Source organism: Manacus vitellinus, unplaced genomic scaffold (assembly GCF_001715985.3).
Source record: "Manacus vitellinus isolate BGI_N305 unplaced genomic scaffold, ASM171598v3 scaffold_6_pilon, whole genome shotgun sequence".
In the NCBI taxonomy this organism is placed as follows: Eukaryota; Metazoa; Chordata; class Aves; order Passeriformes; family Pipridae; genus Manacus; species Manacus vitellinus.
In genome coordinates this window covers 5,733,329-5,759,580 of record NW_021940750.1, presented here as the reverse complement: position 1 = coordinate 5,759,580, position 26,252 = coordinate 5,733,329, and the positions used below count along the sequence as shown (strand labels likewise).

At 39.8% G+C, this 26,252-nt stretch overlaps 1 protein-coding gene across 1 annotated transcript; it reads left to right on the top strand.

Annotated features, from left to right (window-relative positions):
* The first annotated feature begins 725 nt into the window (after nt 1-725).
* On the top strand, nt 726-25,805 carry LOC103760140 (cytosolic phospholipase A2 epsilon). The gene is made up of 20 exons (XM_018082233.1): nt 726-752; nt 2,668-2,740; nt 10,519-10,655; nt 11,002-11,133; nt 12,370-12,410; nt 13,324-13,366; nt 13,948-14,011; nt 15,364-15,524; nt 15,738-15,830; nt 16,470-16,507; nt 17,048-17,204; nt 17,671-17,807; nt 18,306-18,528; nt 19,713-19,827; nt 20,540-20,677; nt 21,521-21,628; nt 22,439-22,630; nt 23,090-23,256; nt 24,524-24,707; nt 25,567-25,805. The coding sequence occupies exons 1-20, from the start codon at nt 726-728 to the stop codon at nt 25,803-25,805; spliced, it is 2,469 nt and encodes an 822-aa protein (XP_017937722.1).
* The last annotated feature ends 447 nt before the right edge of the window (nt 25,806-26,252 follow it).

The following is a 26,252-nucleotide window of genomic DNA, read 5'->3' as shown; positions in this document are numbered from 1 at the left end:
TTATAAAGAAAATTCTATTACAGTTTCAACAGGTGACTTGGGAATTGTTTCACGTGATATTTGTCACTGCAATATCTGTTTGGTTGACAGACAGTTTACTGCTTGAGTTTAGAAGAACGGAATGTGAGACGGGGACAATAAAAATTCTTTCAGGTATGTCTTTAAGCAAAAACCTACCTACCCCCCTATAGTCTGTAAAAACTACAAAAAGTCTTTTGTTCGACCATTGGTTTGTTCAGATGTTCTTGGCTAAAGAAGTCCTTGTTGCCCGTTCCTGGGCAACCAGATGGAACCTGGCTGGTTCCAGTCACCTTCCCACAAGAGGCTGCAGTTTGACAAGCTCTCCTGTGTGCCAGAAAGTGGTGAGGATGCTGAAAAGTAACATTTGCTCAGTGCCTATAACTGTGAAGAGAAGATCCCTTTTCAGTCTCAATTTCTCTGTAACTACAGCAGCAAAGACCATCCTTCTGCAGTGCCAGAGGCTGGGTGTCTGTGCTTTTGTGCAGGTGTGCAGCGTGCACTCACATTCCGGGCAGCAAGGAGTAGGAGGAGGAGGGAGAGGAGGAGTCGGGAATTGCTCAAGTGGTGGTGGCGGGGTCAGGCTGCGCTGAGTCAAGCACTAACTCACCTGCCTGCCTGCTCCCGGCAGCCTAAAGCACAAGAAGTTCCTCTCTACCCATCCATCTACACCTTTCACACCTGGCTCAGAGGCAGAAAAGACCACAATGGGACTGTTCTACAGCAAAAGTGAGGTAAGAAAAGGCAAGAGGAGGCTCTGCAATGAGCTGAGCTGGCTGTCCATTGGCGGCAGATGGGACCTGCTGAAGGAGGTGGTGTTCTGCCACTTGCAATTTGCTCTGAGAATTCTTCTTCAGCACCAAAGCTGAGAGCAAAGCAGGGCTGCTGTCTGGGTTTTGTGACTACTTTGTGTTTTGGCCTTCAGAAATGCAAAGACTTTAATGATGCAGTAATTTATCTATTTTGAAAATCCCCAATTAGAAAGAAAAAAAAAGATACCTCTTTGCTTCCACTGAATGAGGCTAGGCAAAACAACTCACTGAGGAAAAATAAGTAGTTATCATTAATGTCAATGAGTGCATAGGTAAAGTCAGGAAACTAATATGACGTGAGGTGTTAAATGTAGTTCTCTCAAATTTGTGTCAGTTTTGGGGCATAAGGGAATGAATGGTAAGACATTGCACATTTTTATATATTTATCTATGTATTTGTTGCTGTGATACCCCCTGTTCTGTAGGTAGTATGCATGAAATGTCTCTTATATGTGTTTGTTGCTTCACTACTTAGTTTTTCTCTTTCCTCTTTGCTCCCCTTGTTTTTTGGTGTAGTTTTGTTGGAGTTTTTTTAGGGTTTGTTTGTTTGTTGTTTGGATTTTATGTGTGAGTGTGTTTGTTGTTGTTATTGTTTTGGGAGTTTTTTGTCATTTACATCATTAAATGTGCAGTTTTTCCTCCTTTTATTCCTTTAAGAAGGATACTTATCTAGGGAAAAAAGTACCTCACCTTCAGCTCCTATATACTCATTAAGTACCCTTTTTGTCTGATCTTTGCTTAGACTGAGAGAGGATGACAAAAACAAACCAGTTTCCTTGCAGGTTTTTTAAATGTCTTTTGATAACTACTTAGGTTTAGGTGGTTTCCCAAAATTAGAATCATATAATGGCTTGGGTTGGAAGGAACCTTAAAAATCATTTAGGTCCACCCCCCTCACCATGGGCAGGGATGCCACCCACAAGACCAGGTTGCTCAGGGCCCCATCTTGTCTGGCCTTGAACACTTCCAGGGATGGGGCATCCACAACTTCTCTGGGCAACCTGTCCCAGTGCCTCAGCACCCTCTGGGTAAAGGATTTCTTCCTAATATCTAACCCAAATCTCTTCTTTTTTGGTTTAAGTCTGTTGCCCCTCATCCTATCACTATCTGTGTAAAAATGCACTCTCCCTCTTTTTTATAACCCCCTTTAACTACAGGAAGGCTGTAAATATTTCCTTTGATACTTTCCTGAGAGTTTTGCTTAGAAGAAGATTGGGTGAACCGAATTATTCAGAGAGAAATAACTACAGAGTTGGGGCTCTCAGCCCTTCTGAGAAGTTTGGGATGGGTCTCTAAAAGGCACTTTTCAGGTCCTCATTGTTTAAAACCCAGCACTGTTCTACATCAAGATTGGTATTATGTAGCTATAAATCAACTTATGAGCAGCATTGTTACACCATGATATCGTTACTAATTCCTGCCCTGCCAGATTGTTTGCTGTTCGTTGTGTAATATAGTGGGTATATATGACATTCTGTGAATTTTCACAGATCAAGATGTGTGTCAGCTGTATTATTAACACAGCAAGGTTCTCTATTACACATTTCTCTGAGATTGGTTGTAAGAGTCAGACACGTCAAACTAAGGGTTACCACAAGTTTTCTCAGATTGGAAAGTGGACAACATCAGAGGTTTGGTCTGTTATTGTACATTTCGTGTCTGTGGCCATACCTGGTTACAAACCTTCTGGGAAGAAGAAGATAATACTCAAGGAGGGACCTCGGTTTAGAAATGTTTTGTTGATTGGAACTGAAAACTTAATTCAGTGTTGTCCTTGATTATGCTTCTGTTCTTCCTTTCTGCCTGCTCATCCTATGCATTTTGTACTTTTCAACAGACAGAACCCTCTCCATGCAACTTGCTTACTGTAAAAGTCATACAGATGAAAAATGCCAGGAAAGCAGACTTGTGTGAGTATCTTTGGAGGAGCATCCTTGTGCTTGTAAAACTACTCTGAATATTACCAAGTGTCACAAACACTACAGACTATTTATAAAAGGAAAGAGACATCAGATGTGTGATCATGGTATGCTGAAGATGAGGTAGCACAGTCAGAAGATACTATTTATTCTTACATACTTGCCAATACAACACTGAAGTCTATCCACCAGTTGTAATGCAGAACATGTTTACATAGAATGGATAAAATATTTCACATCTGGATCTGCAAATAAATTTTCTTTTGTTCACAGGAAAGACTGCAATAAGAACTTCCATTCTATGGTTCCTTCTTACTGTAATATCTAGCCTGTGTAACCCTGGGCCTATCACAGCTTATGGACTGTCAAATTTGATTCAGCCATAGGCACAGCCATGTTTCACAACTTAATTGAGGGCTCACAGTTAGCTTTTTCTATTCTTAATTATTTTTACAAAATGCCCAGGAATATAGTTACATAAGTGTTTATTAATGGTCCGTAAATGCCTGAACTGCAAAGCACTAGAAAAAAAAGTGTGAATGACAATCACCTCCAGTCTGAGGAGGTGACTGATTTTGTCTTGCATCTGTTCATTTATGCAGATAAAAAGGTCTGAATCCAGAAAGTTTGTATAGGAACAGGACAAAAGTAAAGTTTTTCAGTTAAAAAGATGCAAGACAAGATATATTTTTATGCCTTTCTAATGTGATTTGCTTCAAGTTCTGTGACAATTTCTCTAGAGACCATGTGAAGAAGAGTTTCTCGCTCCAGTATTTATTGAAGAGTAGTAAGATACTTTGTTGATGCTGAATGTATGGGGAAGAGGAATCTGTATGAACCTTCCCACTGGACTACTTCTACAGCCTAGAAAGGAGATTTGAAGCTCAGTTATAGTCTTGAGAGAAATCCCCTGCTACAGCTAAAACGTATCTGAATGTTCAAATATGCACACTGAACTGAAAGAGTGAGCTGTGGAAAACTACAGCCCTTAGGTATCTCCCCAGATAATCATGTTCTATTAAGCATCTGCATGATAATGAACTTACCAAACTTCCTCTCCACCTTTTTCTCATCTAGATCAATGCTTCTTGAAACTATTTTTTATTCTGAATGGAGTTTACTATGTTTTGATGCTGTCCTTTACAATATCAGAAAGCTTCTAGGACATAGGACAGGTACTGAAATGCTCAGGCATTTCTGCTTCCCAGTCCAAGTCATGTCCCACCAGCCCACAAAGCTTTTTAAAGGAGCAGTTAGAATGACAGACATGATTTTGTAGTGCAGCACAGCATCTGAAGCAACAGTAAAGCCAGAGCATGGGCTTTCCAGGCTGAGGCTGTAACCTGACAGTGTGAAGCATATACTGGATGTTGCCCACAAAACAGAACAACATTCACCACCAACATTGGCAAGCTATCCTCTCTTTGAAATGGAAGTATCAGTCAAAATATTGAGGAGAAAAAACAGTTTGAAGAAAGAAAACAGAAAAAATGCTTGCAAAAGGTGAATGCTTTGCTTGTTGTGGACATTCATCCTGTGGGAAAAGAAAACCATACCAGTCAGGGCACACTGCCTTGCTTATGTTTAAATGCTGAATCTAATTTTGACTGACAGCTGCTTAATTCCAATAACATTTGATTTTATTGAGCATAAAATTTGTGAGCAGTATTTACCAGAAAGATTTCCTTTAAAGCAGTTTAAGAACATGTTTTTCTGTGCAGCCAGGCTTGTAGAAGTCGTATATTTCATTGATAGTCTCTTTATCATATAAAATAAGCCTATATTTCAAAAGTTTTAATGAACTAATTTAATCTCTGCCTAATTTTATGGACAATGTAAAAACTAGTACAAGTTACATATTTATAACTTTATAGGACTTTCACTGAGAAGCAGCAAAATGAGAGTCTTGAGATAAAAAAAAATGTGCAAAATTTTCCTGGTTTGTTTGTAAAACTGGGGGAATATTGTTGGGTTGATTCATTCATCTTTACAGTTCTATAGAGATGAGCTTGACACAGCCCTATGAAACTCAGAAGCATGTGGCCCTCCATCACAAGTGAAGTGGACTTCTTTACAGTACCATTTTCCTAACACTGATTTTTTTTTTTCTAATTCTTTCTTTTCCCAGCTCTTTCTTTTTGTTACTTTCCTTTTCCTGCAAAATTTTGTAGATAGAACAGGTTGTCAAGTGTCACCTATTTTTTCAGGCACCTTACTGATTTTTGATGTTTTAAACTGCTTCTTCTATCTCTTGCCAGTTGTGCCCAACCTTGCACTAGATTTCTGTAGAGTTTTTGGATCACTTTGTTTAATACTCATATAGTGTCTAAGTAGTCTCCCAACCTGGTGTTGAAGTTTGACTTGACTATTGGTCTATCTTCTCCATTTTCCAAATAATGGAGATGGGGAAATTAATCCATTACAAGAGAATCTCATAACCTCACTAACGTTCCTATGGAATAGATAACAGAAGACTTCTAGTGGAAGTTCAGTGCATAAGAGAATATTTTTATCTAAGACAACTTAAATTGTTTCATTCCTCCTTTTAAACCCTGACTTTTTAATGCACCATTGCACTATTCTGTGTTTTCTTCCCACTCATCCCTCAGTGTGTAATTTATAATAGTAATTTCCACTTGTGTATTGATGCATAGCTGATATCATTGATAACACCTGTTAATTTAGTTAATTTGTTTATGTTCTCCACATTCCTGTCTCTCACTGAGCACACCCACATCCCCATCAGGCTCATTAGGCCTCTTGATATTCCTGGACCTGTGAACACTTGCCAGTTCCCAGATTTGGGTGTGTGTCCCCTGTGCATCCTAACTCCCTACTGGGGTGAGACTTCGATGTGCACCAATCCAACCCACCCTTAAAAACACAGCTTTCTCTGCAGAGAACTTCAGATTTCAAACTCAGCCTCTCACAGACCTTGGACAACCACCACAGTTCCAGAACAAATAGAAGGACATGGTTTGGGAACTCCCCTTGGTAGGAGATGACAAATGCCAGAAGTTTATGTGAGTTTCAGGTGGAAACTGGACAAGTCCATAGAAGAAAAAAATCCAGTGAAGATTGGCTCGTGAAGTGTCTGAATCTTAAATTGTGAGGGCTGAGTGAGCATTATATGATGTTTGCCCTCTTATACTCTTCCTTAGACACCCATCACTAAATGTGGGATATATTTACTTCTGGCACTGGTGGCTAACCTTAACAAGACCAAAGGTCCTTCCCTAAAAAAAAAAGAAGTCAAAGGGACTAAAGAACAAGATACCACAGAGAAACTAAATCATTAAGTGAAATTAACAAATGCAGAAGAAAAGAAAACACAGTATTAAGGGTATAAATAAAGTAAAAGCAGGCAACTGGATGGGGATAGTGAGCTGAGCAATTTTAAGCCATCATTTCCTGCTTCCTGAAAACATCCAAGATCCCTCAGTGGCCACTGCCTGTGGGCCCTAGACTAAAGGAACCTTGACTGGTGTTAAAAATATTCTTCAGCATTTTCTTAGTAAGAAAATTATATTTTTGAAGCTTTTACGGATTTTTTTTTTAATTATACTTTTCAATTTTGGAAATTTAAAGTTTTAGATGTTTTAATATAAGACATTAATTTGATACTATATTTTGTAATATTATTAAGTATATTTTACATTTTTATAAAAACATTTTTTTCACAGGATTGTAGTAGCAGTTCTGCCACAGATCAGTTTCTGCAAAGGCCCTTGAGATCCTGAAAAGAAATACAATCAGTGAAATACATTAGTGTTTGAGGGACTGCGGTCCAATGTGATACTTATTGCAGGAACCTGCAGACTTCCTCTGGTGTTCTGTTCTTGTGCTGTTCTTATTGTTTCGTTGTTATTTATTACTTACTTCACCATTTAAGCACTTACAATTACGCACCAACAGCCTATTGTTCTAGGTGCTGCATGAAATACATTTATAAAATCAGAGGATGTGGACTGATAAAGCCCAACAAGGGAAAAACCGGGAAAGAAACAGTAAGGTTGTTTAGCAACATCTCAGCAAAGGGGTGTTTTAAGGAGGGGTGTAAATGAGACTACTGATACTACTTTAGGGATATTTATAATGTGCTCCACCCAGTGTGAAGGGCAGGGTGGGAGAAAGTGTGGAAGCTTTCTGTTGAAATTTAGCTATTAGAAGATTAATATTGAATGCTCCCTGGAGACAGGAACTGATCTCCCAGGACAGAATGAATTCTGATAGTCTGACTGTAAGGGGCCTTGAGAAGGACGACGTTTACTTTCATGGAAGTAACTCACATTTTTATTTAAAAAAAGAATATAAAAAAGTTTTAATTATGTAAATTATCTAATATTCTGTGCTCCAGGAAACAGCAATCCTGGCCTGTCCACTTGCCTTCAGCCAGGTATCTAGTCACCTACACAGTATGTGAAGAAGAAAAATGCTTCTCTCAGCTGGTGATGATATTTTGTATTTTATGACTTGGATAGATCCAAATCCAGGGAGACCTGATCAAGATGATGATCAGGGCAAACAGTGTTTGAGACCACAGTTTTGATTCAGATTCTTTCACTACAATAAGAAAAAAACTATACCATGACAGTAATGAAAAATCTACTCCCTAGAAATAGTGAACAGCTAAAGGTAGTCCAAGAGGAGAAGATGCTTGAGGCTTCTGCCCAAGTTACAGGTGGGCTGGATATCGGATCGAAAAAGGAGGTGGAATGAATAATTTTTTCTTTGTTTAGCCCTGCTTGAATTTGACCTCTCTCTGAGACAGGTGAGATTTCATCTTGAGCCAGAATTGCTGGTGCCCTACTGCTTGGGACACAGCATGATGCTGGGGCTATGGTGTTTTTTAGCATGTGTCATATTGCTGTAATGCTTTCTAATGGTAAAGCATAATTAAGATCCAGTCCTGCTATTAAACTGGAAGATAATTAGACACTTAGCATAATAACTGGATGAAGAGACCATGCTTTCATAAATACCTGCTGCCACACCTGCTTTTGGCAGGATATTGCCCCACAGTGATACCACAGCTGCTGCCCCAAGCATGTCTGATGGCTGTTCATGTGTCATGGCTGAGGGGAGGGACACAACAGGTCACTGTTGTGATGCTTTGTTGTCTGTATACTGTGTGAGTGTAATTGTTGTAGTTAGGTGTGGTTAGGCTTACATACCAGGGTGACAATGATTTTCTTGCATGTGGCTGGCAGTGGGAGCCTTGTGCGTGTACGTGGAAAGGCAATGGGATATTGTGGAGTGACCAACCAGTTTAGGCACAGGATATGCTGTGGTTTGCCATTTCTCACATCTGCTTGTACCTGGAACTGGTCAGGCAGAATATGGATCTGAGGTATCAGAGATGTATAAAAAAAGGTTCCTGGGTGTTTTAAGTGCCTCCCTCATCACATCTGGAAAATATGTCACAAACAAGAAGTAATTAGGTTTCAGAGGACACTTCTGAACTACAAAACACATCACCAAACGCATTTGGCAGATGGGCAGAGGGAAGCATGCTTGTATAGTGACTGGGTCAGAAGTGCCCTAGAGAAAGTCGGAGATCTAAATGAGAAGTCAGAGCTCTGCTGTCTGACAGGTAGTTATTTCTTACAGGTGTATGACACAGTGTTGTAGCAGAGAGTGATCAATTACAGAAAAAAAATAATTGATGGACTTTCAAAATAGTACTTTTTTTCTTTGCAACAGAGTAGTCAGAGAATGTGTTGCTATTTGGGAAGTGTCAAGGAAATAAACTTTGGTTCACCAATAGCCTTATCCATTTGGGTCCTTCTGGTCCTTCTAGTGGGGACAAGAGCCACCAGCGATCTGTTCTAATGTCAGTCTGGATTTCCTAAGAGCCAAAAAAGATTTTCATATGGACATTTCCTGTATACACACAGAATTTTGAGAGCTATTAGAATTGTTAGAAGCTCAGGTGATGTCTATGCATTTTGATATTTTTGTAGAATTCATATATCTTAGAGTATACAACTACTTTCATCAGTCAGAGTAGCTGTTTTTACATTTAGAGTTACTAAAAAAGAAATAAAGATGACTTAAGCCTCAGGGGAGATGGGGGTCAGAAAAAGGCTGGCCTTGTTAACCCTTGAGTTGCAGATGGGGAGACAATAAAGGGCCAAGACAATTATTCTGTTTCCCCAAATCAGGTCTACCAGTAAAACTAAGTGTGACAAGACTTAAGCCTATTCCACTACCATTCAGGTTTGTTTGCTATGCAACAGCAAGAATGCTGAGTACATGGCATTACAAATAGAGGAAATGCAATTCTAATAATGGAATTGGCACTTATGGGCAATACTCCTCATGCTGTCTTTGCCACTTGTATATGTTGTCATCCCTAACCAAAAGATTGTGTTCTATAGGGTAATCATCCCTGACTTCTGAGTGTGGGTCCACGGGATTGTTAATCTCATTATTCACATTTGTCTTTTATTTCCTAATAATGATGACAAAATATATTAGCAGGTAGATTATTCTGATCTTAGAATGAAAGTGCTTGATGATATAAGCACTGCAGACTTCTCCTAACGACTGTTTCATACCAAAACTTTGGCCCTTAACGTCCATCACTTATGATGGAGCTCAGGTGGGAAGCTCAACCCTACAACTGGCCTCTTCAGCTGAGAAAGGAAAATAAAAAGACTAAAGCTGTCCTCACTACATCTGGGAACATTAAAATTGGTAGGGGAACTTTATGACCTGAACTCGCCTCTAGTGGAGGCAAAAGCAATGCAATTTCATGCAGAGAAGCCACGTCAGCTCTCTCCTTGCGGTGAAACACAGACGAGCTTTCACCTGCACATTTAGTGTTGCAAATACCTTTACTGTGCTGGCTGAGGCACAGATATGCAGGTGAAAATAGTGACATTAAGCAATATATATTTTTATACAGTTTTACTGGTGAAACCCTGCCTCAGGACAGTTGCTTCTCAAAGCAAATGTTAGTCATCAAACTGTTCAACTTTTCAATGCTTTTCTTATCCGTGCTCATTCTAAACCACTTACAGAAGATTGAATTCAGTTCCTCTCATCTCCACAGCTCTTGAATTTTTTTCTTGAATTTTTTTGTCTTGAAAATCTGTGCTGTTGAAGTCTGTGGTGCACTGTGTTCCCCTTTCTTTAAATTTCCAAAAAGGGAAGAAAACAGACTGAGAGCAGGTACCTTGGTGGAAGACGTGTCTTCTGTGACAGCAGTGGGGCTTCATGGGAACCTTCAATGCAATGAGCACCTATCCCTGCTGCATTGGCAGCCAGAGGTCTCAGAAAAAAGGAAGGATGCTCCAGAAGGTAGAAGAGACAAAACATAAATCTAGAGCTACTCTAGACATACTAAGGCATGTTCATGCCTACCTGTGGAAGCCCAGTATATAGAAGATGGGCTCTGTCCATTTGGTAGCCCCTATCACAGCTGCTAAGGTCCACAGTGCCCAGCCCTGTGATACTGCTGTGTGTACGGACCCATATCCATATGGATGGCTTTTCAGCCACACAATTGCATATTTTGAGCATTTGTTATTTTTCCAGGAATTTAGAAAAAGTAATTCTCAAGAAAGCACACTGCCAGGCTTTCACAATAGTAAAGCAAGACAGTTGTCTAGCAGTGGCCTGATGGTACCCCAGTTAACTTGTTGGTCTGCATTCTGTGTATTGCTTTATGTACTGAGCTTAAAAATTCGCACAGTGCACCACCTTATGGGGTACTAGATTGTTTCATTGATCCGTTGTTTTCCTACTTTCCTTCTCTTCAACAGTAACTCAGTCTGATTGCTATGTGAGCCTGAGCCTGCCAACAGCTTCAGTGCAGCATTTCCGCACCAAGACAGTCCAGAACAGCAAGAATCCAACATGGAATGAAACCTTCCACTTCACAATTCAGAGCCAGGTTAAGGTAAGAGTGCAGATACCTCCAGCTATTCTTACCAGATATCAAACACACCATATAGCCCTTCCATTCTGTGGGTCTTTCTGAGTTCCCTTGAGAAGTATTCACACTCTCTTACTGTATTCACACTCTCTTGCTGTGCCTATTTAGCTTTTGATGGCTGGGTAAGACTGTATCTGCCCGCATAGCCAATAAAGTATGTAGAGAGCAACTGCAATGTTTATATTTTTTTCATTCTTGAAATTCTTTCTCAACTTTGTTCAGCTAAAATAAAATATCTATAGCATGTTATGTCTGTTAAACCTTTAATATTTAATTAATTAATTAAATAATTAATTAATTTTTATTCCAGAACATTCTGGAACTAAAAGTTTGTGATGAGGACAATGTAACTCAAGATGACCATCTCCTCACTGTATTCTTTGATGTCTCCAAAATCCAGCTTGGGGAAAACATTCAGCTAAGTTTCCAGTTGAATCCACAGGTATGGATAAATTTCAAGGACAAAGAAAAGGGGGTGGAGTCAGGTGAGAATATGAGTATCTCAGCTTTCCTTTTATGTGTCCTATACAAGCTTTTCTTACTGTCCATACCTGAGTATGTCTGTGTGTTGCAGGGGTTCATACCTACAGTTGTTTCTGTAATTATGGCAAATTTTGGACGGTGCTTCTACAGAAAGAGCTGGCCAATGTAATTGGACCTAATTGTCTGTTTACTGTCCTTGATGTCAAAATGAGTTTACCCCACTAGTTTTGCAGTTGCAGCTGGTGGTTTTGAGCTCTGTGTTATGTTTTGCTAATACAAAAGTAATGATCTGCAGTCGTAAACCCAACCCCAGTATGGCTTTTAGCTAATTTAGAAAATGAACATAACACTTGCAGAACTGAATTATTTAAAAAATTGTGTTTTTCATCAGATCTCAATTTCGTGTGGTTGGGACAACTTCATAGTAAAGTTTCGAGGGCAACGTTTAGGCCTGGAAGGACTTGAGTGAATGTTGATTTGATTTGATACCTCTTTTGGAAAGGCTGGCTCTCCGTGCCATGTTCTCCTTAGTGCTTACACTGGGAGGGCAAGAAGATCATGGGAATTGCATGAAAACCTCTAATGAGAAAGAAAATCTCAGGGACAAGCAATTACAAAAGATAAAGATGAGCACACAAAGAGTCTATGTGTACAGACTCCACTAAACCAAAGTGCACCCTCCAGAACACCCTGGGCTTCATACAGCCAAGTGTGCCACCATGTTAATGTGCCACCAGGCCCATCTGCATGAGTGAGTGAGGGCTGGGAGAGGGTCAGAATGATTTGTATGAACTGGAGAAATCCACTTTCACACGTGCTAAGAATCAGTGGGGAGGGTGAGAACCCATGTGAGGAGAAAGAAAAGGGAAAATGTAAGTGGCCTGTGAAATAATGCAGGTGGGAGGTGGGAACCCAAGACTGCAGAAAGGGGGAACAGCCACCAAGAGGCCCTGTAGTACGTATTACATGTGTCCTGCAAAGGTCTAAACTAGGAGTTTGCTAAATTAATGGATATGATGCTAGAAGTATGTGATACTAGAAGTATCCAAATACAACATGAATAAAATTGTGGCATATGCAGTAACAAGAGGTGGACACTGGCTTATAAAGAACTCTGAAGAGCACAGATTCCTGTAGGGTATCTCTCTTTGCAGGGAGACCAACCTGCTGTGACTGTCTTCGTTTTCTTTTGCAGGGAAAAGAGGAGCTGGAGGTTGAATTCACAATGGAGAGCAGGTGCGTGAGGTGAAACAGGCAACAAAATGTAAGGCAGAGACATGAGGTTACTGATAGAAAGCATAAGTTTACACATGCAGACCCCTAACACTGTCACCATCTAAATAAAGCAGAGGGTAGATTTGGGTGTTCAGGAAACACCTTGTAGAGCATTTAATGGAGAAGGGGTGCATGACCATGCATGATGTGCATGCTTCTACACTGGGCATCCAGACATAGAGAAAAGCGAGCACAAGTGCTGATGGGGGCATAGAGATGTCTCTGATGAGAGAAGGAAGTTATAAGTTTAAAACCCTTCTTTCTCCTTAATTGTGGGATCCCAGATATTTTCTTTGTCATAAGATTACAGGAAAATGATACTTGGAATTTGTTTTAGGAATAGATTAAAATTTTTTTTTACTGTGTTTCTGTGCTGACTGTGTAGTTAATGGAGAGAATGATATAGATCAGTCTTAGTGCTGCTGTTGATTTTTAAGGTACCATCATTTGATGGTATTTTTTTCTTTTTTTAATGGAATGTTGGATGAATTCACCAGCTTTTTAGCTCTGATTCCACAGATTTGAACTGAACAATATGGGGCAATAGTGTAATTATACCTGTAAATATGCCATCCCTGTGTAAATTTTCTTCGGTGTGTCAGGACACAATCCTGCCTGATACAGTGAGGAGCTCCTCTGTTCAGCACTTGTCCATAAATTGTTTGAAGTTCAGACTCAAACCTGTGAGAGGCAAAATGGATTGAATGTGCAGGTAGAATTTCTGATACTGTTTGTCCATGCTGCCTGTCCGAAGATGGACTTTTAAAGACAGAGATAATGAAATAACCATTAAAGAAGAGTTAAAAAAAAAAGAAAAAAAGAAAAAGAAGAGTGTGTTGGTTTTGAATTGGTTGTTTTCCATTTTGTCTTTCAGTCCAGATCCTCCTGAAAACATTGTTACTAATGGAGTTTTAGTGGTAATTTTTATTTCATAATCTTTTTCCCTGCCATATATGAATGTTTATTGCAAAGCTAGTATTAAAGGTACCAGGCAGTTGCTCCATATGGTGGCATGAAGGCATTGACCAAGAGGCAGGCTAAAGGTGGTGTTAGCTCTGGCTTTCCCACGCGGTCCCAGATAGTGATTCATGCTGGGAGAGGCTGAAGCTGCGAAAACTGTGAGCTGCTGCCAGCGCTTGCCTTTGCCTAAACTGAGCTGGGCTCAGGTGTGTGACATCCCTCCATCTGCCCAGGGACAGCTTGGCTGAGCATTGTTTGGAGAGTCTTCTCCTGTGGCCAGTCCTCTCCCAGGCCCTTGCAGGGCTGCTCCTCCAGGCAGAAGCAAGTATATCCTTTCTCTTTCCTCATCTCTACGTGATCTGTTATTTCCCATGTGGAAGCCTGATCCCATCTCCCTAGACCTGGTAGGGGGATTACAGTCTTACATTACCTCTCCCTTGAGGTGCATGCCCTGAGACCTATGGTCCAAGGGATTGGAGGAGGCAGAGCCCTACTGATAGCAAATGCCTTTATCTCTTGCCCTGGTTGTCTCTTACAGTCCCGTGAAGTTTCCTGTTTGGAGGTGCAGGTGAACGGTGGGAGGATGAGGAAGGACACTATGGGTGAGCCTTTCACTGACTTAATGAGGAAATCTGGTTGCCACTTTATGGTGAAAGCACTTAGTGTTTTATACTTGAACATCCAAGTTTAAAATTATTTAAGGTGCCAGACAAAATGCCAGTGGCCTGTGGAGGGGGTTGTGGTTGATCAAAAATATACAGATTATTCCAGAATGTGGTGTGATGAGCATGTGGTCTAATTTCCCCACAAAATATTTTCCTCTGCAGTAACATCTTGCCAGATGCTTGCAATTTTCCAAAGTGTTTGTGCAAGGGATTGAATTTTTTTGAGTCCTACACTCAAGCTAACTCCTGTTGTTTCTGGATTCTGAGAAAAAGGAAATGGGCAGAAAGAGGATTAGGCCTCTTTTACCATTTAACTTAGTAAAATTTTTTAGGTATAACAATATTAAACATGCCACTACTGAATCACAAGACTCACAGTATATTAGCAGAGACATTTGTTGCACATTTCAAGCAGTGTATCACTACCATGTCAAGTCCAGACCTGTGGAATTGTGTACCTCCTACGCAACTTTTCAAACATCTCATTCTGACATCTCCTTATGACCTCAATTCAGCACACTGCTTAAGCACGTGGGTGATCCAGTTGAACTCAGCTGTCGCAGTGAAAAAGTTTGATAGATGTGACTGAAGATGCTTGAGTGGGATAATTCTTTTGAAGGCTGATTATATACTTTGGAGTGTGTGGATTTACAGAGTATATTTCACCTTGAACTTAGGCTGATATTCTATGTAAAGACCATTTTTAATTACTTGAACAGACATATCTGAGGCTTACTGCATGAAGACAGAAAACCACCAGACACTATTTTTGTAAGTGCTAGAAATATTTCAAAAGAAATATTACAGGTTGAAGGAAAGGAAAACATAATAGAGGGACTGAGATTTTACTGATTCCAGAGAGAGTTTTTCTCTGCTACAAAACCCCATGCTTTTCCACCAAGTCTAGAATTTTCAAAACATCTCAGCAATAAGACAGTATGCAATACTAAAATGTTTTTCTGGTATAATACTAAGGTATTTTGAAAATTTCAGAAGAGAGTGTGATTTTCCCCCAAAACTCTTATCAGCTGTGAGTCCTTACCTAATGAATACAGCAGTAGTCTCAGCAATCACATATATATGTAAGTGCAGTACTGCTAAAGCTATATGGCACGTTCTGCACACCAGCTCGAAAGCTGAAACCCTCAGATGAGTCAGTCTATTTATTTTTCCTATAATTTGGGTGTCAAAATGAAGTAATTACTCAAGAAAAACATATGTTACATTACTGTGCAAAGAAATTACCCCAATTTTTTGAAGAACTTAAGTTTGAAACACCTTTGCTTCAGAGAGAAAGTTTGCGTTAACCGTAGACGGGTCATATGAAGGAACCCAGACCCACACACTGAGCTCCTGTCTCTGCCCGACCTCCCCGGCCAGGTTCCACTACATCAAGTACAGTCAGTCGGCGCTCACTGTGGCTCTACCACGGCGGAGGCATCTCAGCAGGGTACGTAATTGCCACTAACACGTAGCTGGCTATTTGCTGTGTATTTCTTTGGGGACCACTAAGATCTGAATGCTTGTGCAAATCTGTGTATGTAGGGAATTGATAAGTGCATGCATGCAAGTGAGACAGGGGAGACTGCTTTTACTTTTTTCCTCCTTTTTTTGTATAATAGGTAACTGTCTTGTTTATTTTTTCTCTCATCCATTTTTCCAGTCTACATCAAGTCAAAATGAAAGGGATATGAACGAGTCTGTGACTCTACCGCTAAACTCACTTCCTATACAAGAGAAAATAACAATAGCAGAGGTGAGAACAAATCTTTCCTAACACGAAGTAGCCCAACACCATGAGTTTGATGAATGATTAGTCTTACAGTTCAGTGATTCAGTTCCTGTGAGACATGAAGCATGCTACAGTATAAGGTGTGAAAGACAGTCACTCTGCAATTATGCAATATTTATTTTTTCTTTTATTCTGCACGTGGTTCCAGTCATACCCTGTGTAATCCTGTTCTGAGTTTAAACTAACTTCCTCGGGACATGTCTAATATGTATGTTCATCAACATAGTATGTGAACTAACAGTAATGGATATGACAAGTAAGATATACATTTGCAAAGGGGATGCTTGAAACAGAAGATCAAACAGAGAACATCCATATGTGTGTGGTTCAGATGTCCAGCTTTCAATGACCCTCCCAGAAAATGAAGGTTAAACTATGAGAAGCTGAGGAGCCCTAAGCCCACCTGGCTTCTGTGAATGGCCCATTTCTACTCAACTCAGGCAGTGCTGGAGCTTGTTAATGTCCCTCACAGCCCAGACCATTGCTGGCCAGATTCTCCAGCTATGTTTCATACTTCCAAGACAGGGAAACTCAGGCCCTAGATGGAATAGGGAAGGAAGGCACAGGTTACACTGCTTACACTGTCTGTATTGTGATTTTCAGGACAGGACAATTGACTTGTACACAAAGGCAAATGAATGGTAAGTGAGTCTCCAGCAAGACCTGGTCCACTAACTAGGAGACATTTGCTCCTACACAAAGCTCATTTGAAATCAGAGGGGGCTGTGCAAGTCCAGTTCTAAGCAGATAGGTGAGTTCATTATTTGCCAGGTTTTCCTTTTCACATTGATGGTGAATTAAATCAGGAGTCCCTTTTCCTCCAAATTTCCAAACTGCTAGTGCATCTCAGTAATAGATCTTGATTTGTGTGCACTACTGTGCCCACAGATGGATAGAGCAGCTTTGCAAAGAAATGATTTTTCTGAATTATACAAGTGACTTCAAGGCATGGTAGCTGTTTCCCTATTCAACTGCAGTGCCTGTTGACAGTGGTTGCCTAGTTATAGGCAGGTATGGCAGCAACTATTGAAACTTGAAAAAATAATTATATGAGCAAATAAAACCAGAAGTGTGTTGTTCTTTCTCATTTATTATGTTATACTGTCCACAATCTGGTCTGTAAACACACACAAGCACAGCTGGAGATGTCCACAATAAGAACATTTTTGCCCTGGTCACAGGACTCAGGGTCTGTGTTTCTGGCCAAGAAACCTAGATGCCCGCTTGGGGTTCGACCTCTGCACTGATGAACAGAATTTCCTGCAAAACCGGAGGAAGGTGGTTGCTGCTGCACTAAAGGATGTTCTTCATTTGGAGGAAGATCTGCAAGAGCATGAGGTAATCAGGAAGGGTACTGTTGGTGGATTTTTCTCTCTCCTTTCTCTCAGACCTGGAGATAAGAAGTGATTTTTTACCTCCATCTGAATGAGTGAAAGGAGCTTCTCCTCCGGGGTGCTGTTTGCCACCAGAATGATCTCAACTGGACAGTTCAGCTGTCTGTTTGGATGACCAGAGCTTCTGTTTCTAGTTGGCTTTCAACTGACTCACTTGAAGGAGCTTCAAACCAATAGGTTTGGCCTGTGTTTCATAAAAATCCTTCCTGAAGTGCCAAGATCTAATATATTCCACAGGGATGCCCTGCAGCTTTATAGAGCAGTGTTGCTTTATCTCTAATGTATGTGTTTATTTTACTAGTGTTTGGATGTTACTTTTGCATTTCTGTAATCTTTTGACATTGTTTGTTTCTTAATGCCACTTTTCCATCTATGTTTTCTTCTCTTTTTTTTTTTTTTGTCTTGAACAGGTGCCTATAGTGGCTGTGACCACAGCAGGATGTGGGATAAGAGCACTTACTGGCATGTATGGCAGCATTTTGGGCCTTCAAAAGTTGCGTGTTCTGGATTGTATTTCGTACATCAGTGGCTCATCTGGCACAACATGGTGAGGAGACATTTTGATACTGTTGCTTGGAGTTTGTTGTGTTAAGAAAAACTCATGCTTTGACTTGGTCTCAGGGTAAAGGTGGTGAATTGAATTATTGCTTCCATCTTTGGGCTATTAATGCCAAGGTCATCTATGAAAGGACTATTGTACATCATACACTTAGTGTCACTGAAGTAACTTATCCCTAACCAAAAGAGTAGACTTTATTGGAAGGGCGAACATCCTTAATCCTATGCAAAAATGATGCTTTATGATTATTTATTGTTGGACAGAAACAGCATAGACAGCTCGTGTAGATGCTTGTGTTGGATCCCAGATCAAGTGATTTTTGACTAGTTGCCTTTAGACTTGCATTTCTGCTCAAAGTAAGTTCAAAGAGGAGAGTAACTAAAAGATAAAACAGTAAGTGCCCAAAGCTCTGCAAAGTGTATTCTCTGAGCTTCAAAAGGATCTTGTTCATTTTCCCCTGCTTTCCATCATGTTTCCTACCTGCAGGACAATGACAAAGCTATATGAAGATGCTGATTGGTCACGTAAGGATCTCGGAGAAATAATTATTGAAGCACGGAAGCAAGCAGCCAAGTGCAAGATGGGGGCTTTTTGCTTGAAAAGTCTAAGGAATTATTACAGAGAGCTGAGCCAAAGGACCCAAGCAGGACATAAAACCTCTTTTATTGATCTGTGGGGGCTCATGATTGAATCCATGTTGAATGATGGGGTAATGTCTATACATCTTTCTTCTCATAAAGTTGTTGACTTAATATTTATGACCATTATAAGAAATTAAAGCCCTAGGAAGAGAACCTGCTCAATAACACTGTAGTCGGTATGCAGGCAGAACACCACTTATTTACATTAATAACTTGGAGATAGATTATGTCTACACTGGAGCCTAAAGTGTCATAGAATGTAACATAGAAATGCTCAGACTAGCTCTAAAGTAACCAGCTAATTAACACTGTATCTGTCCAAGAAAATTTTAAGTTTCTTAGGTGCTTTTTATGGCCCCATGTTTTTATCTCTCCATTGCTGCAATATTTACACTAGCTGCACTCGTAACCTGAATGTACTGCAGATGTACCTCATATGTATGGAACTTTGGGATTTAGTGATAAGAAACTATATAGATCCAGAGCTCCTGAGACATCTTAACTGCCAAAACTATGATTTTGCAGGTGCCTTTCAGCCACTTTGAATTTGACCTCTCTGGACCTCCAGTTTCTAATTTTGTTATAATGACACAAGCAAAACCTTCCGTATAAACTAGAAGCCTGAAAATAGCTGGAGAAAAAGCTATTTTATTTTTAAATCCTGTAAACATGGTTTATGTTTTGTCTAGAGGAAACAGATAAAATGAAATAATCTCATTTCATATCATATTTCACACTGTATTTCAAACCTCAGTGTTGCATAGCAAAACTTTCTAGAATTTAATTTGGTTGGAGTATACTCAAAATCTCCATTTCATGTATAAATTTTTAGTATTGGACAGCTCAAGGATTTTTGCTCTGTGGATGTTAACTTTCAATATAGTATTTAAAAAAAAAAAGATTAGAAGGATCGTTAACATGCTGCCTTGAAGAACCCTTATGATTAACAGATGAAGTATATGGTAACAGCTGAATTACTCAGATCTGCCCTGTTTGTTGACTTACATTTAAAAATGTAAAGCTAGAAGCATGTGAAGCAACTCATTGCTGTCAATGTATACAGAATGCAAAACATGAATGGTTATCTTAGCAGAAATTATTCCTGCTAACATGATTTTCTTGTCCTCTGTTATTCAAGCACATGGAATTAAATTCAGGAGGAAATTTAGGAAAATCATATGTCAGATTTTATAAGCTGATGTCTTTAAAGAACTGATCATCAGCTAACTCTTCAGGTTTTTTCTAAATCCAGAAAAGCCACCATAGACTTTCTGATCAACGTCAGGCAGTGAATCAAGGTCAGAACCCTCTGCCCATCTACCTCGCCCTGAATGTCAAGGACAAAGTTGCCACCAAAGATTTTAGAGGTAATGTTTCAAATCTGAAAAAGAGCTATATTTTCAACTAGGGAGATACACTGTGGGGATACTGTAAATCATGATGAATTGTTTTAAATTCTCATTCAAAGCCACTAGAAGTGCTGTTCCGAAATGTAAAGAGTAACTGGGCAGCCACAGGATAGACAGTGACAGTTCAGTGTTTTGTAAACTCTCTTGGCATGTGATTGTGCATATTCAGATATTAATTTCAGACTAATAACACAACATAATTCTATGACACAATCTCAGGACTGCTAAGAATTCTTAAAGAAAGGGATTCACTGGACCTTTATATTTGCTTAATGTATGTTCTTGTCCATGGCAGGAGGGTTGAAATTAGATGATCTTTAAGGTCCCTTCCAATCTAAGCATTCTATGATTCTATGTTTTTAATGCTTGGCTAAAGGCAATAAAAGCAATAGAAATCAATCTGTGTTCTAGTCCACCCTTCATGAGAAACATTTGCACTCACTAGATAAAAAGAAAGAAGAATTAAAATTTTCCCTTAGTTCTGACATTGCTGTTTCACAAACTCATAGACAGTGAGATAGTTGGTTAAGTGGCTGTCAGTAGGGTTTACTCAGGATGTGTGCTAAGCCAGCTTACCCGCAAGAGCTGACACCTGAAAAGTTTATTCCAAGACTGGCAACTGCACTCTTTTCAGTAGTGGAGCTAATGTTGTTTGTGCATGTATTGGCAGAGTGGGTGGAGTTCACACCATACGAGGTGGGCTTCCTGAAGTATGGCGCCTTCATTCGTGCAGAGGATTTTGGCAGTGAGTTCTTCATGGGGCGCCTGATGAAGAAGCTCCCTGAGTCCCGAATCTGTTTCATGCAAGGTGACTCACCAGCCTGGGGGATTGGCAAGATTTTAATACAAACACCAGTAATTCGGGAAATCAGTCCCCAGAAACCTGTTGTTATGCATGTGGAAGCACAGGTACCGGGTCAGTCAGCTGACAGACTCCTCAGGGAAGTGGTCACAGCACCAAGCCCAACAGGGTTCAAGATGAGTTTGACCAATGCTCTCAGGCACATGGTGTAATTTTTAGGGTTGTCCTGTGCAGGGCCAGGAGTTGGATTTCATGATCTTTGTGGATCCCTTCCAACTCAGGATATTCCATAATTCTATGTTTCCTGAGATTCATTCAACTACCCTTGCTAGCAAAGGTGGTTTTATCATTTGGACTATGATAAAATGAAACTAAAATAACAAATAAGTTGTCATGTACCTTTGTGAGTGCTTTTGAGGCATCACTATTTCCCATAACTTGCAAAAAATTTTCGAAGTTGGAAATCTATGAAATTTTGTGGAAGCTAATGGAAAAGTTAAAAAGAAAAAAATGGAGCAAGAAAGAGGGTAATCAGAGAAGGAGCTAGCTGAAAATATTCCTTTATCAACAGAAAAAGGAAATGAAAACAGGAAAATGACGATGTAAAATTAAAAAAAAAATGTTCCAGATAAAACATAGTGGGAGGGAAAAGATTTTGAATTTATTTCTGAAATAAGTTTACCTTTGGAGTTTGATCTATCACTGAAATAGGTGTCTGGACTTGTGCAAAAATTGCGTAGAAATATGAAAAAGTTACAGAAGAGCTGCAGAAGGAACAGAAGGCAGTTTTTAAAAGAACTTAATTGTGTTTACCTCAACACTACTTATTATGCCTCTTCCACTTTCTAGGAATGTGGAGTAGTATCTTCTCCAAAAACCTCTTGGATGCCTGGCACGCAGCTGACAATTCAGAGGACTTCTGGCACAGGTGGACCCAAGACAAAGTGACTGAAATAGGTAAATAAAAGTACCCTCCTCTAGGCCCCTCTAACAGGCTAACGGCACTCACATTTCTCATTTTTTGAGTTTTTCTGTCATCCTGTTGCTCTCAGTCTCTGGGTATGGGACACACCAGAAAACTCAAGTGATTTGATTTTACTGAATAGTTGGTGCTTTGCATAAATAGTGAGACTGTGATAAGAAGGAAAGGCACCATCAGACAGGCCTTGGAGATAGTGATGGATACATCAGGTGGTCCCTAAAGCGTTGTGTTTAAAAGGTTTGAAAGAAATACTTCTGTCAAAGCCTCATGTCAAAGCCTTCTGTCAAAGCCTATTTTTCAGCCAGAGAGAAGCTTGAGTGTTCCTGTTTCAACATCTATTTGCCCTACACAGCATAACCCTCTCTCAAAATCTAACTAAACCGAAAGACTTAGTAGAGGTCAAATGAAGTAAATGTAGTGGAGCTCTGTTACATCAGCTGAGAGAGGCAGCTCCATACTTAAAGACCATTTCTTGAAAATACTCATGAGCATCTTCATGTTAAAATTCAAGCAAAGCCAGTGAACACACTTATGTACCATTCCTGTGGACCATGTTTTCAGAAAAAGAAACCTCCAAACTTTATGCTCGGATTTATATAAATAATTTGCAATTTTCTGTTGAATTCAGGTGTCCACACCTGAACCAACTAGAACTATCACAATGCCAAGAGCTGGGAACACATGATTACTATTGGTACAGAAGACTTGTTCTCCTCTCTGTGTCTAGCCTCTTCTTATTTGTGGTTATAATTCAGTTGCATGTCATTTATGCCATGTACCTCTAGAGGAACAACCAGACTTGCCTGAGAAGCCATATGAGATGGCCACATGCGTTTTCACTCCTACGAGCGGCCTCTCCACAACTCTCCGGGATATCCTGACAGATCGCCCTGCTGTCTCCAAGTACCACAACTTCCTAAGAGGCCTCCAGATGCACAATGAGTATATCCAGCATGAACATTTCACAAAATGGAAAGGTGTGGTCAGCTCTCCTGCCTACATGTCTCAGCAGTCATTGTGGCAGGCTCAGGGGCTGGGAACTAGCGAGAGACGTTTGTATGTCCTGAAGAGAATTGAATGAGTTTTATGTTTACTGACAGGAGGGAGAACTGAGTAACTCCTCACACCTTTCACTTTCAATAATACAACTGTTCAGTTTTTGGGTCATTTTGGTACTCGAAGTCCTCACTGGGAAGAAAAATGCTAGGGTGGGGCTCTGGACATAGGCAACATCTGCCTAGAGTTTGGTGCAGTTCGTGGGTTTAGAAACACTAACAAAATTTGAGTGGAGAGGGTGAAGGAGCTTTAGGATTGCTGCATGCTACCCTAAAGTAAAGGAAGATTCTGGATGGGAGGGAAGCTCACCTTCCTTTTGCTTTCTAACTTGACAGATATCTCTGCAGTTTGCTAATAGCTCTGAATCTTCTACTCTTTAGACACTTTGCTAGACACCTGTCCTAATGACCTGAGAGGCAACTCAGAACACTTGGAGCTGGTGGATGCAGCTTTCTTCTTTGAAACCAGTTACCCACCCCTTATGAGACCAGAGCGGAAAGTGGATGTCATCATACACTTAAATTACACAGGGGGATCACAGACTTTGGTGAGAAGTCTCAAAACTGTTTTTGTTTAGTAACAGCTTTTCCTTTGCTTTTCACAACTTTTAGACAGGTGTCTACAAAACGTGGAACTTAGTGGAATTTAGTAACATGCTGTTGTAAATCTCAAAACAGGAATGGAAATTTATAGAGAAGAAAATCTCTCTATTTTTCTCAAGCTACTTTTGAAATAGCCCTAAGTGTTTCACAAGTGAAATATAGAGCAGCATAGTGAAGTTATGAAGGTCAAGCTGCAACTTCTATTATAGTTATATGTAAGATTTAATAACGCAAATATAGCCGGAAAAACTTAGTGATTTGGATGCTGAATTTAATCTGTACTTTGCTTAAGCATGTAAAATTTTATTTGTCTTTTTATGTGATTTACTAGCTGTCCAGGAACAACCCAGCAAGTGAAGAATTTCCTCATCTTTTTCTTTTAACAAATACAGTTTTTCTTCTTGAATAGTGGACTTTAAACAAGATATCAAATGCATTTACTATGTTTGCAGGAATCTGATTTGGTTAAAATGGTTACATAGATTTTGAAAGTGATATTCCACACATAAACAGACAGATTTAGACTTCAAAATGTAGACTTGTAATTGTAAACTGACCCTGAGGGACACCACTGAAAACACGAATTTCACTGGTTAAGGTTCTGTCATTTTTTTGAGTGGAAGAGACTTTAATGGTGCTCTTACACTGTGAAGCCACATAAAAAATAATAGTCTCTGTACTGCAGCTGAAAAAAAAATATATTGCACTATGTTTTTTTCTTGTACTCAGAATTCTTTTGGAAATATTTAATTCCAACTGAGGTGATAGTATTTTGTTAGATAATTTAACAAAATTGGTCATCACAAATGAGCTTTCTGATGAATGTTTTTAGTGCTATATTTTGAGGTCTAAAATATGTTAGCTTGAAATCTCATTTCTGAAATTCAGGGTTATAGAAATGGGTAGGTTGGTCTCAAAACCCTACTAAAACCTATTGAGGTCAATGGACAAGTTATACTGCTATATAAACAGATAATGTGACCGTGAATCTTACTGTCTTGGACTGCAAATTTGGTTAAGACTATTTCCAAATGTCTCCTCAGGCAACAGAAAAGCAGTCCCTGGGGCTACAGGTGCTCACATTATTGCTGGTTGTCCAGTGCTCTCAGTCTGGTTTTTGTGCAATTTGGCATGAATTACTAGGCTTTGGCACCAGTCTGATCTTGGGTATCTTCTCTGTTCCTTATGCTGCTGCTGTTGGGCCACAACCAGCCCCTGGAGCAGGCTTGCACGTACTTCGCAGAGCAGGGAATTCCATTTCCCTGCATTGGACTGAAGGATGACGAGAAGAACCTGAAAGAGTGTTACATGTTTGATGGTGCAGACACCCCAGGAGCTCCTCTGCTGCTTTATTTTCCATTAGTGAATGATACCTTTCAAAGATATGTAGCACCTGGTAAGTTAACAGTACACAGATAATTTTAATGATTCAGTGAGCTTTCTCACTCTCTGGGTGCTTTTTCCTCATCCCAATACAAAACTCCTTTGTTTGCTTGTTCCTACTAGCGATTATACTGCAAAATGTGATGATTCAAACTGTTTGCAAAATCTGGTGAAATCTTGTGCATAATTTTAGTTTGAGTCTTGATGTAATTCAGTAAAAGAAGGAACGTGTTCCTCAATTAGAGGAATGGAAACTACTTTTTCCTTGTAATTTCCAAATGTTTACGTTAATGTGTAGAACAAAGCATATTTTTCAGATTATGTATTTTTATAACAGTCAGATCTAGGGGAGAATCACAGTATAGAATGGTTCTGTGGAGTACCACTGTGCTTTCTATTTAGGCCATTTAATGTGTTGGTTGACTATGCTGGAAAATCAAAGCAATAGTACATAAAGTGATATGTACTGTGTCCTTCTGGGTGAGTATTTGAGACGTTGCTTTTATGACGATTTCCAAGGCTACTAATATTCTGCTTCCTCCTGTCCTGTGTATCTCTTTATTCCTTTTAGTTTGTACTGTACTCAAGAATGTGCAGCATAAGATGTGAGCACTAGTGACCACATAAAATGATGTGCCATGAACTGACCAGTAGAAGGTGCTGATTGCAATGGAATGACGTTTAGTGACACCACTGTTTGTGTTTTCCATTCCAATAGGCTTTGTTCAGAAGTAGATTTTTTAGAGCATAGCACTGCACTTGTCATCATAGTAATCGCACCTGTGATCTCTCCTAGTTATTCTTGATGTATTCTATCAGAGTATGGTATTTCTGTGGGACTGTACAAACACATTCCTTTTTTCCTTTGACAGGCATGTCACGCACTGCTGCTGAAATGGAACAGGGCAAGGTTGATATCTCCAGTTTCTGCTCTCCATACTCAACCAGAGAGGTCTCACTGAAAGCAGAAGATTTTAACAAGCTCCTGAAGCTGACTAATTACAACATCATGAATAATGAGAACATGATTCTTCAGGCCTTGCGCATGGCTGTGGCACGGAAGAAACAAGCCCTTAGCCAGCCAGTATCACAAGCACAGCCCTCTGCTTGAATAGCATTTTCCTGTCCCTTCCTAAATATTTACTGTGATAGTACATGTGATAGCTACTTCACTGTGCTTGACAGGGGCCATCTCCTTCTAAGTAAACTTCTCAAAAATGAAAACTTGGAAGTGTTTGTTTCCAAGCCATGTAGTTTAATTTACTAAGCAGTACTTGCTTTCTGATTCAGAGCTGTAGTATCAAACACAGCACTCTATGTTGTTAACCCCATCTCACTGTGATGTTCAAGAGGCAAAAATTCAGCTGTGTGTGATAGGGAAATAGCTTAGCATTCTCTGTCTGCAACCTCCTATTGTCTTGGTGGCTAGTTGCTAATATTTTTGCATATGCAAAATATTCCGGCACTTCATTGAGACTATTGGTAGCAAGTCCATAAAGCCCTCCTCAGACACAGAAGGTGGTGACCATGAAGTATCAATTGAAATAATTTTACTTGG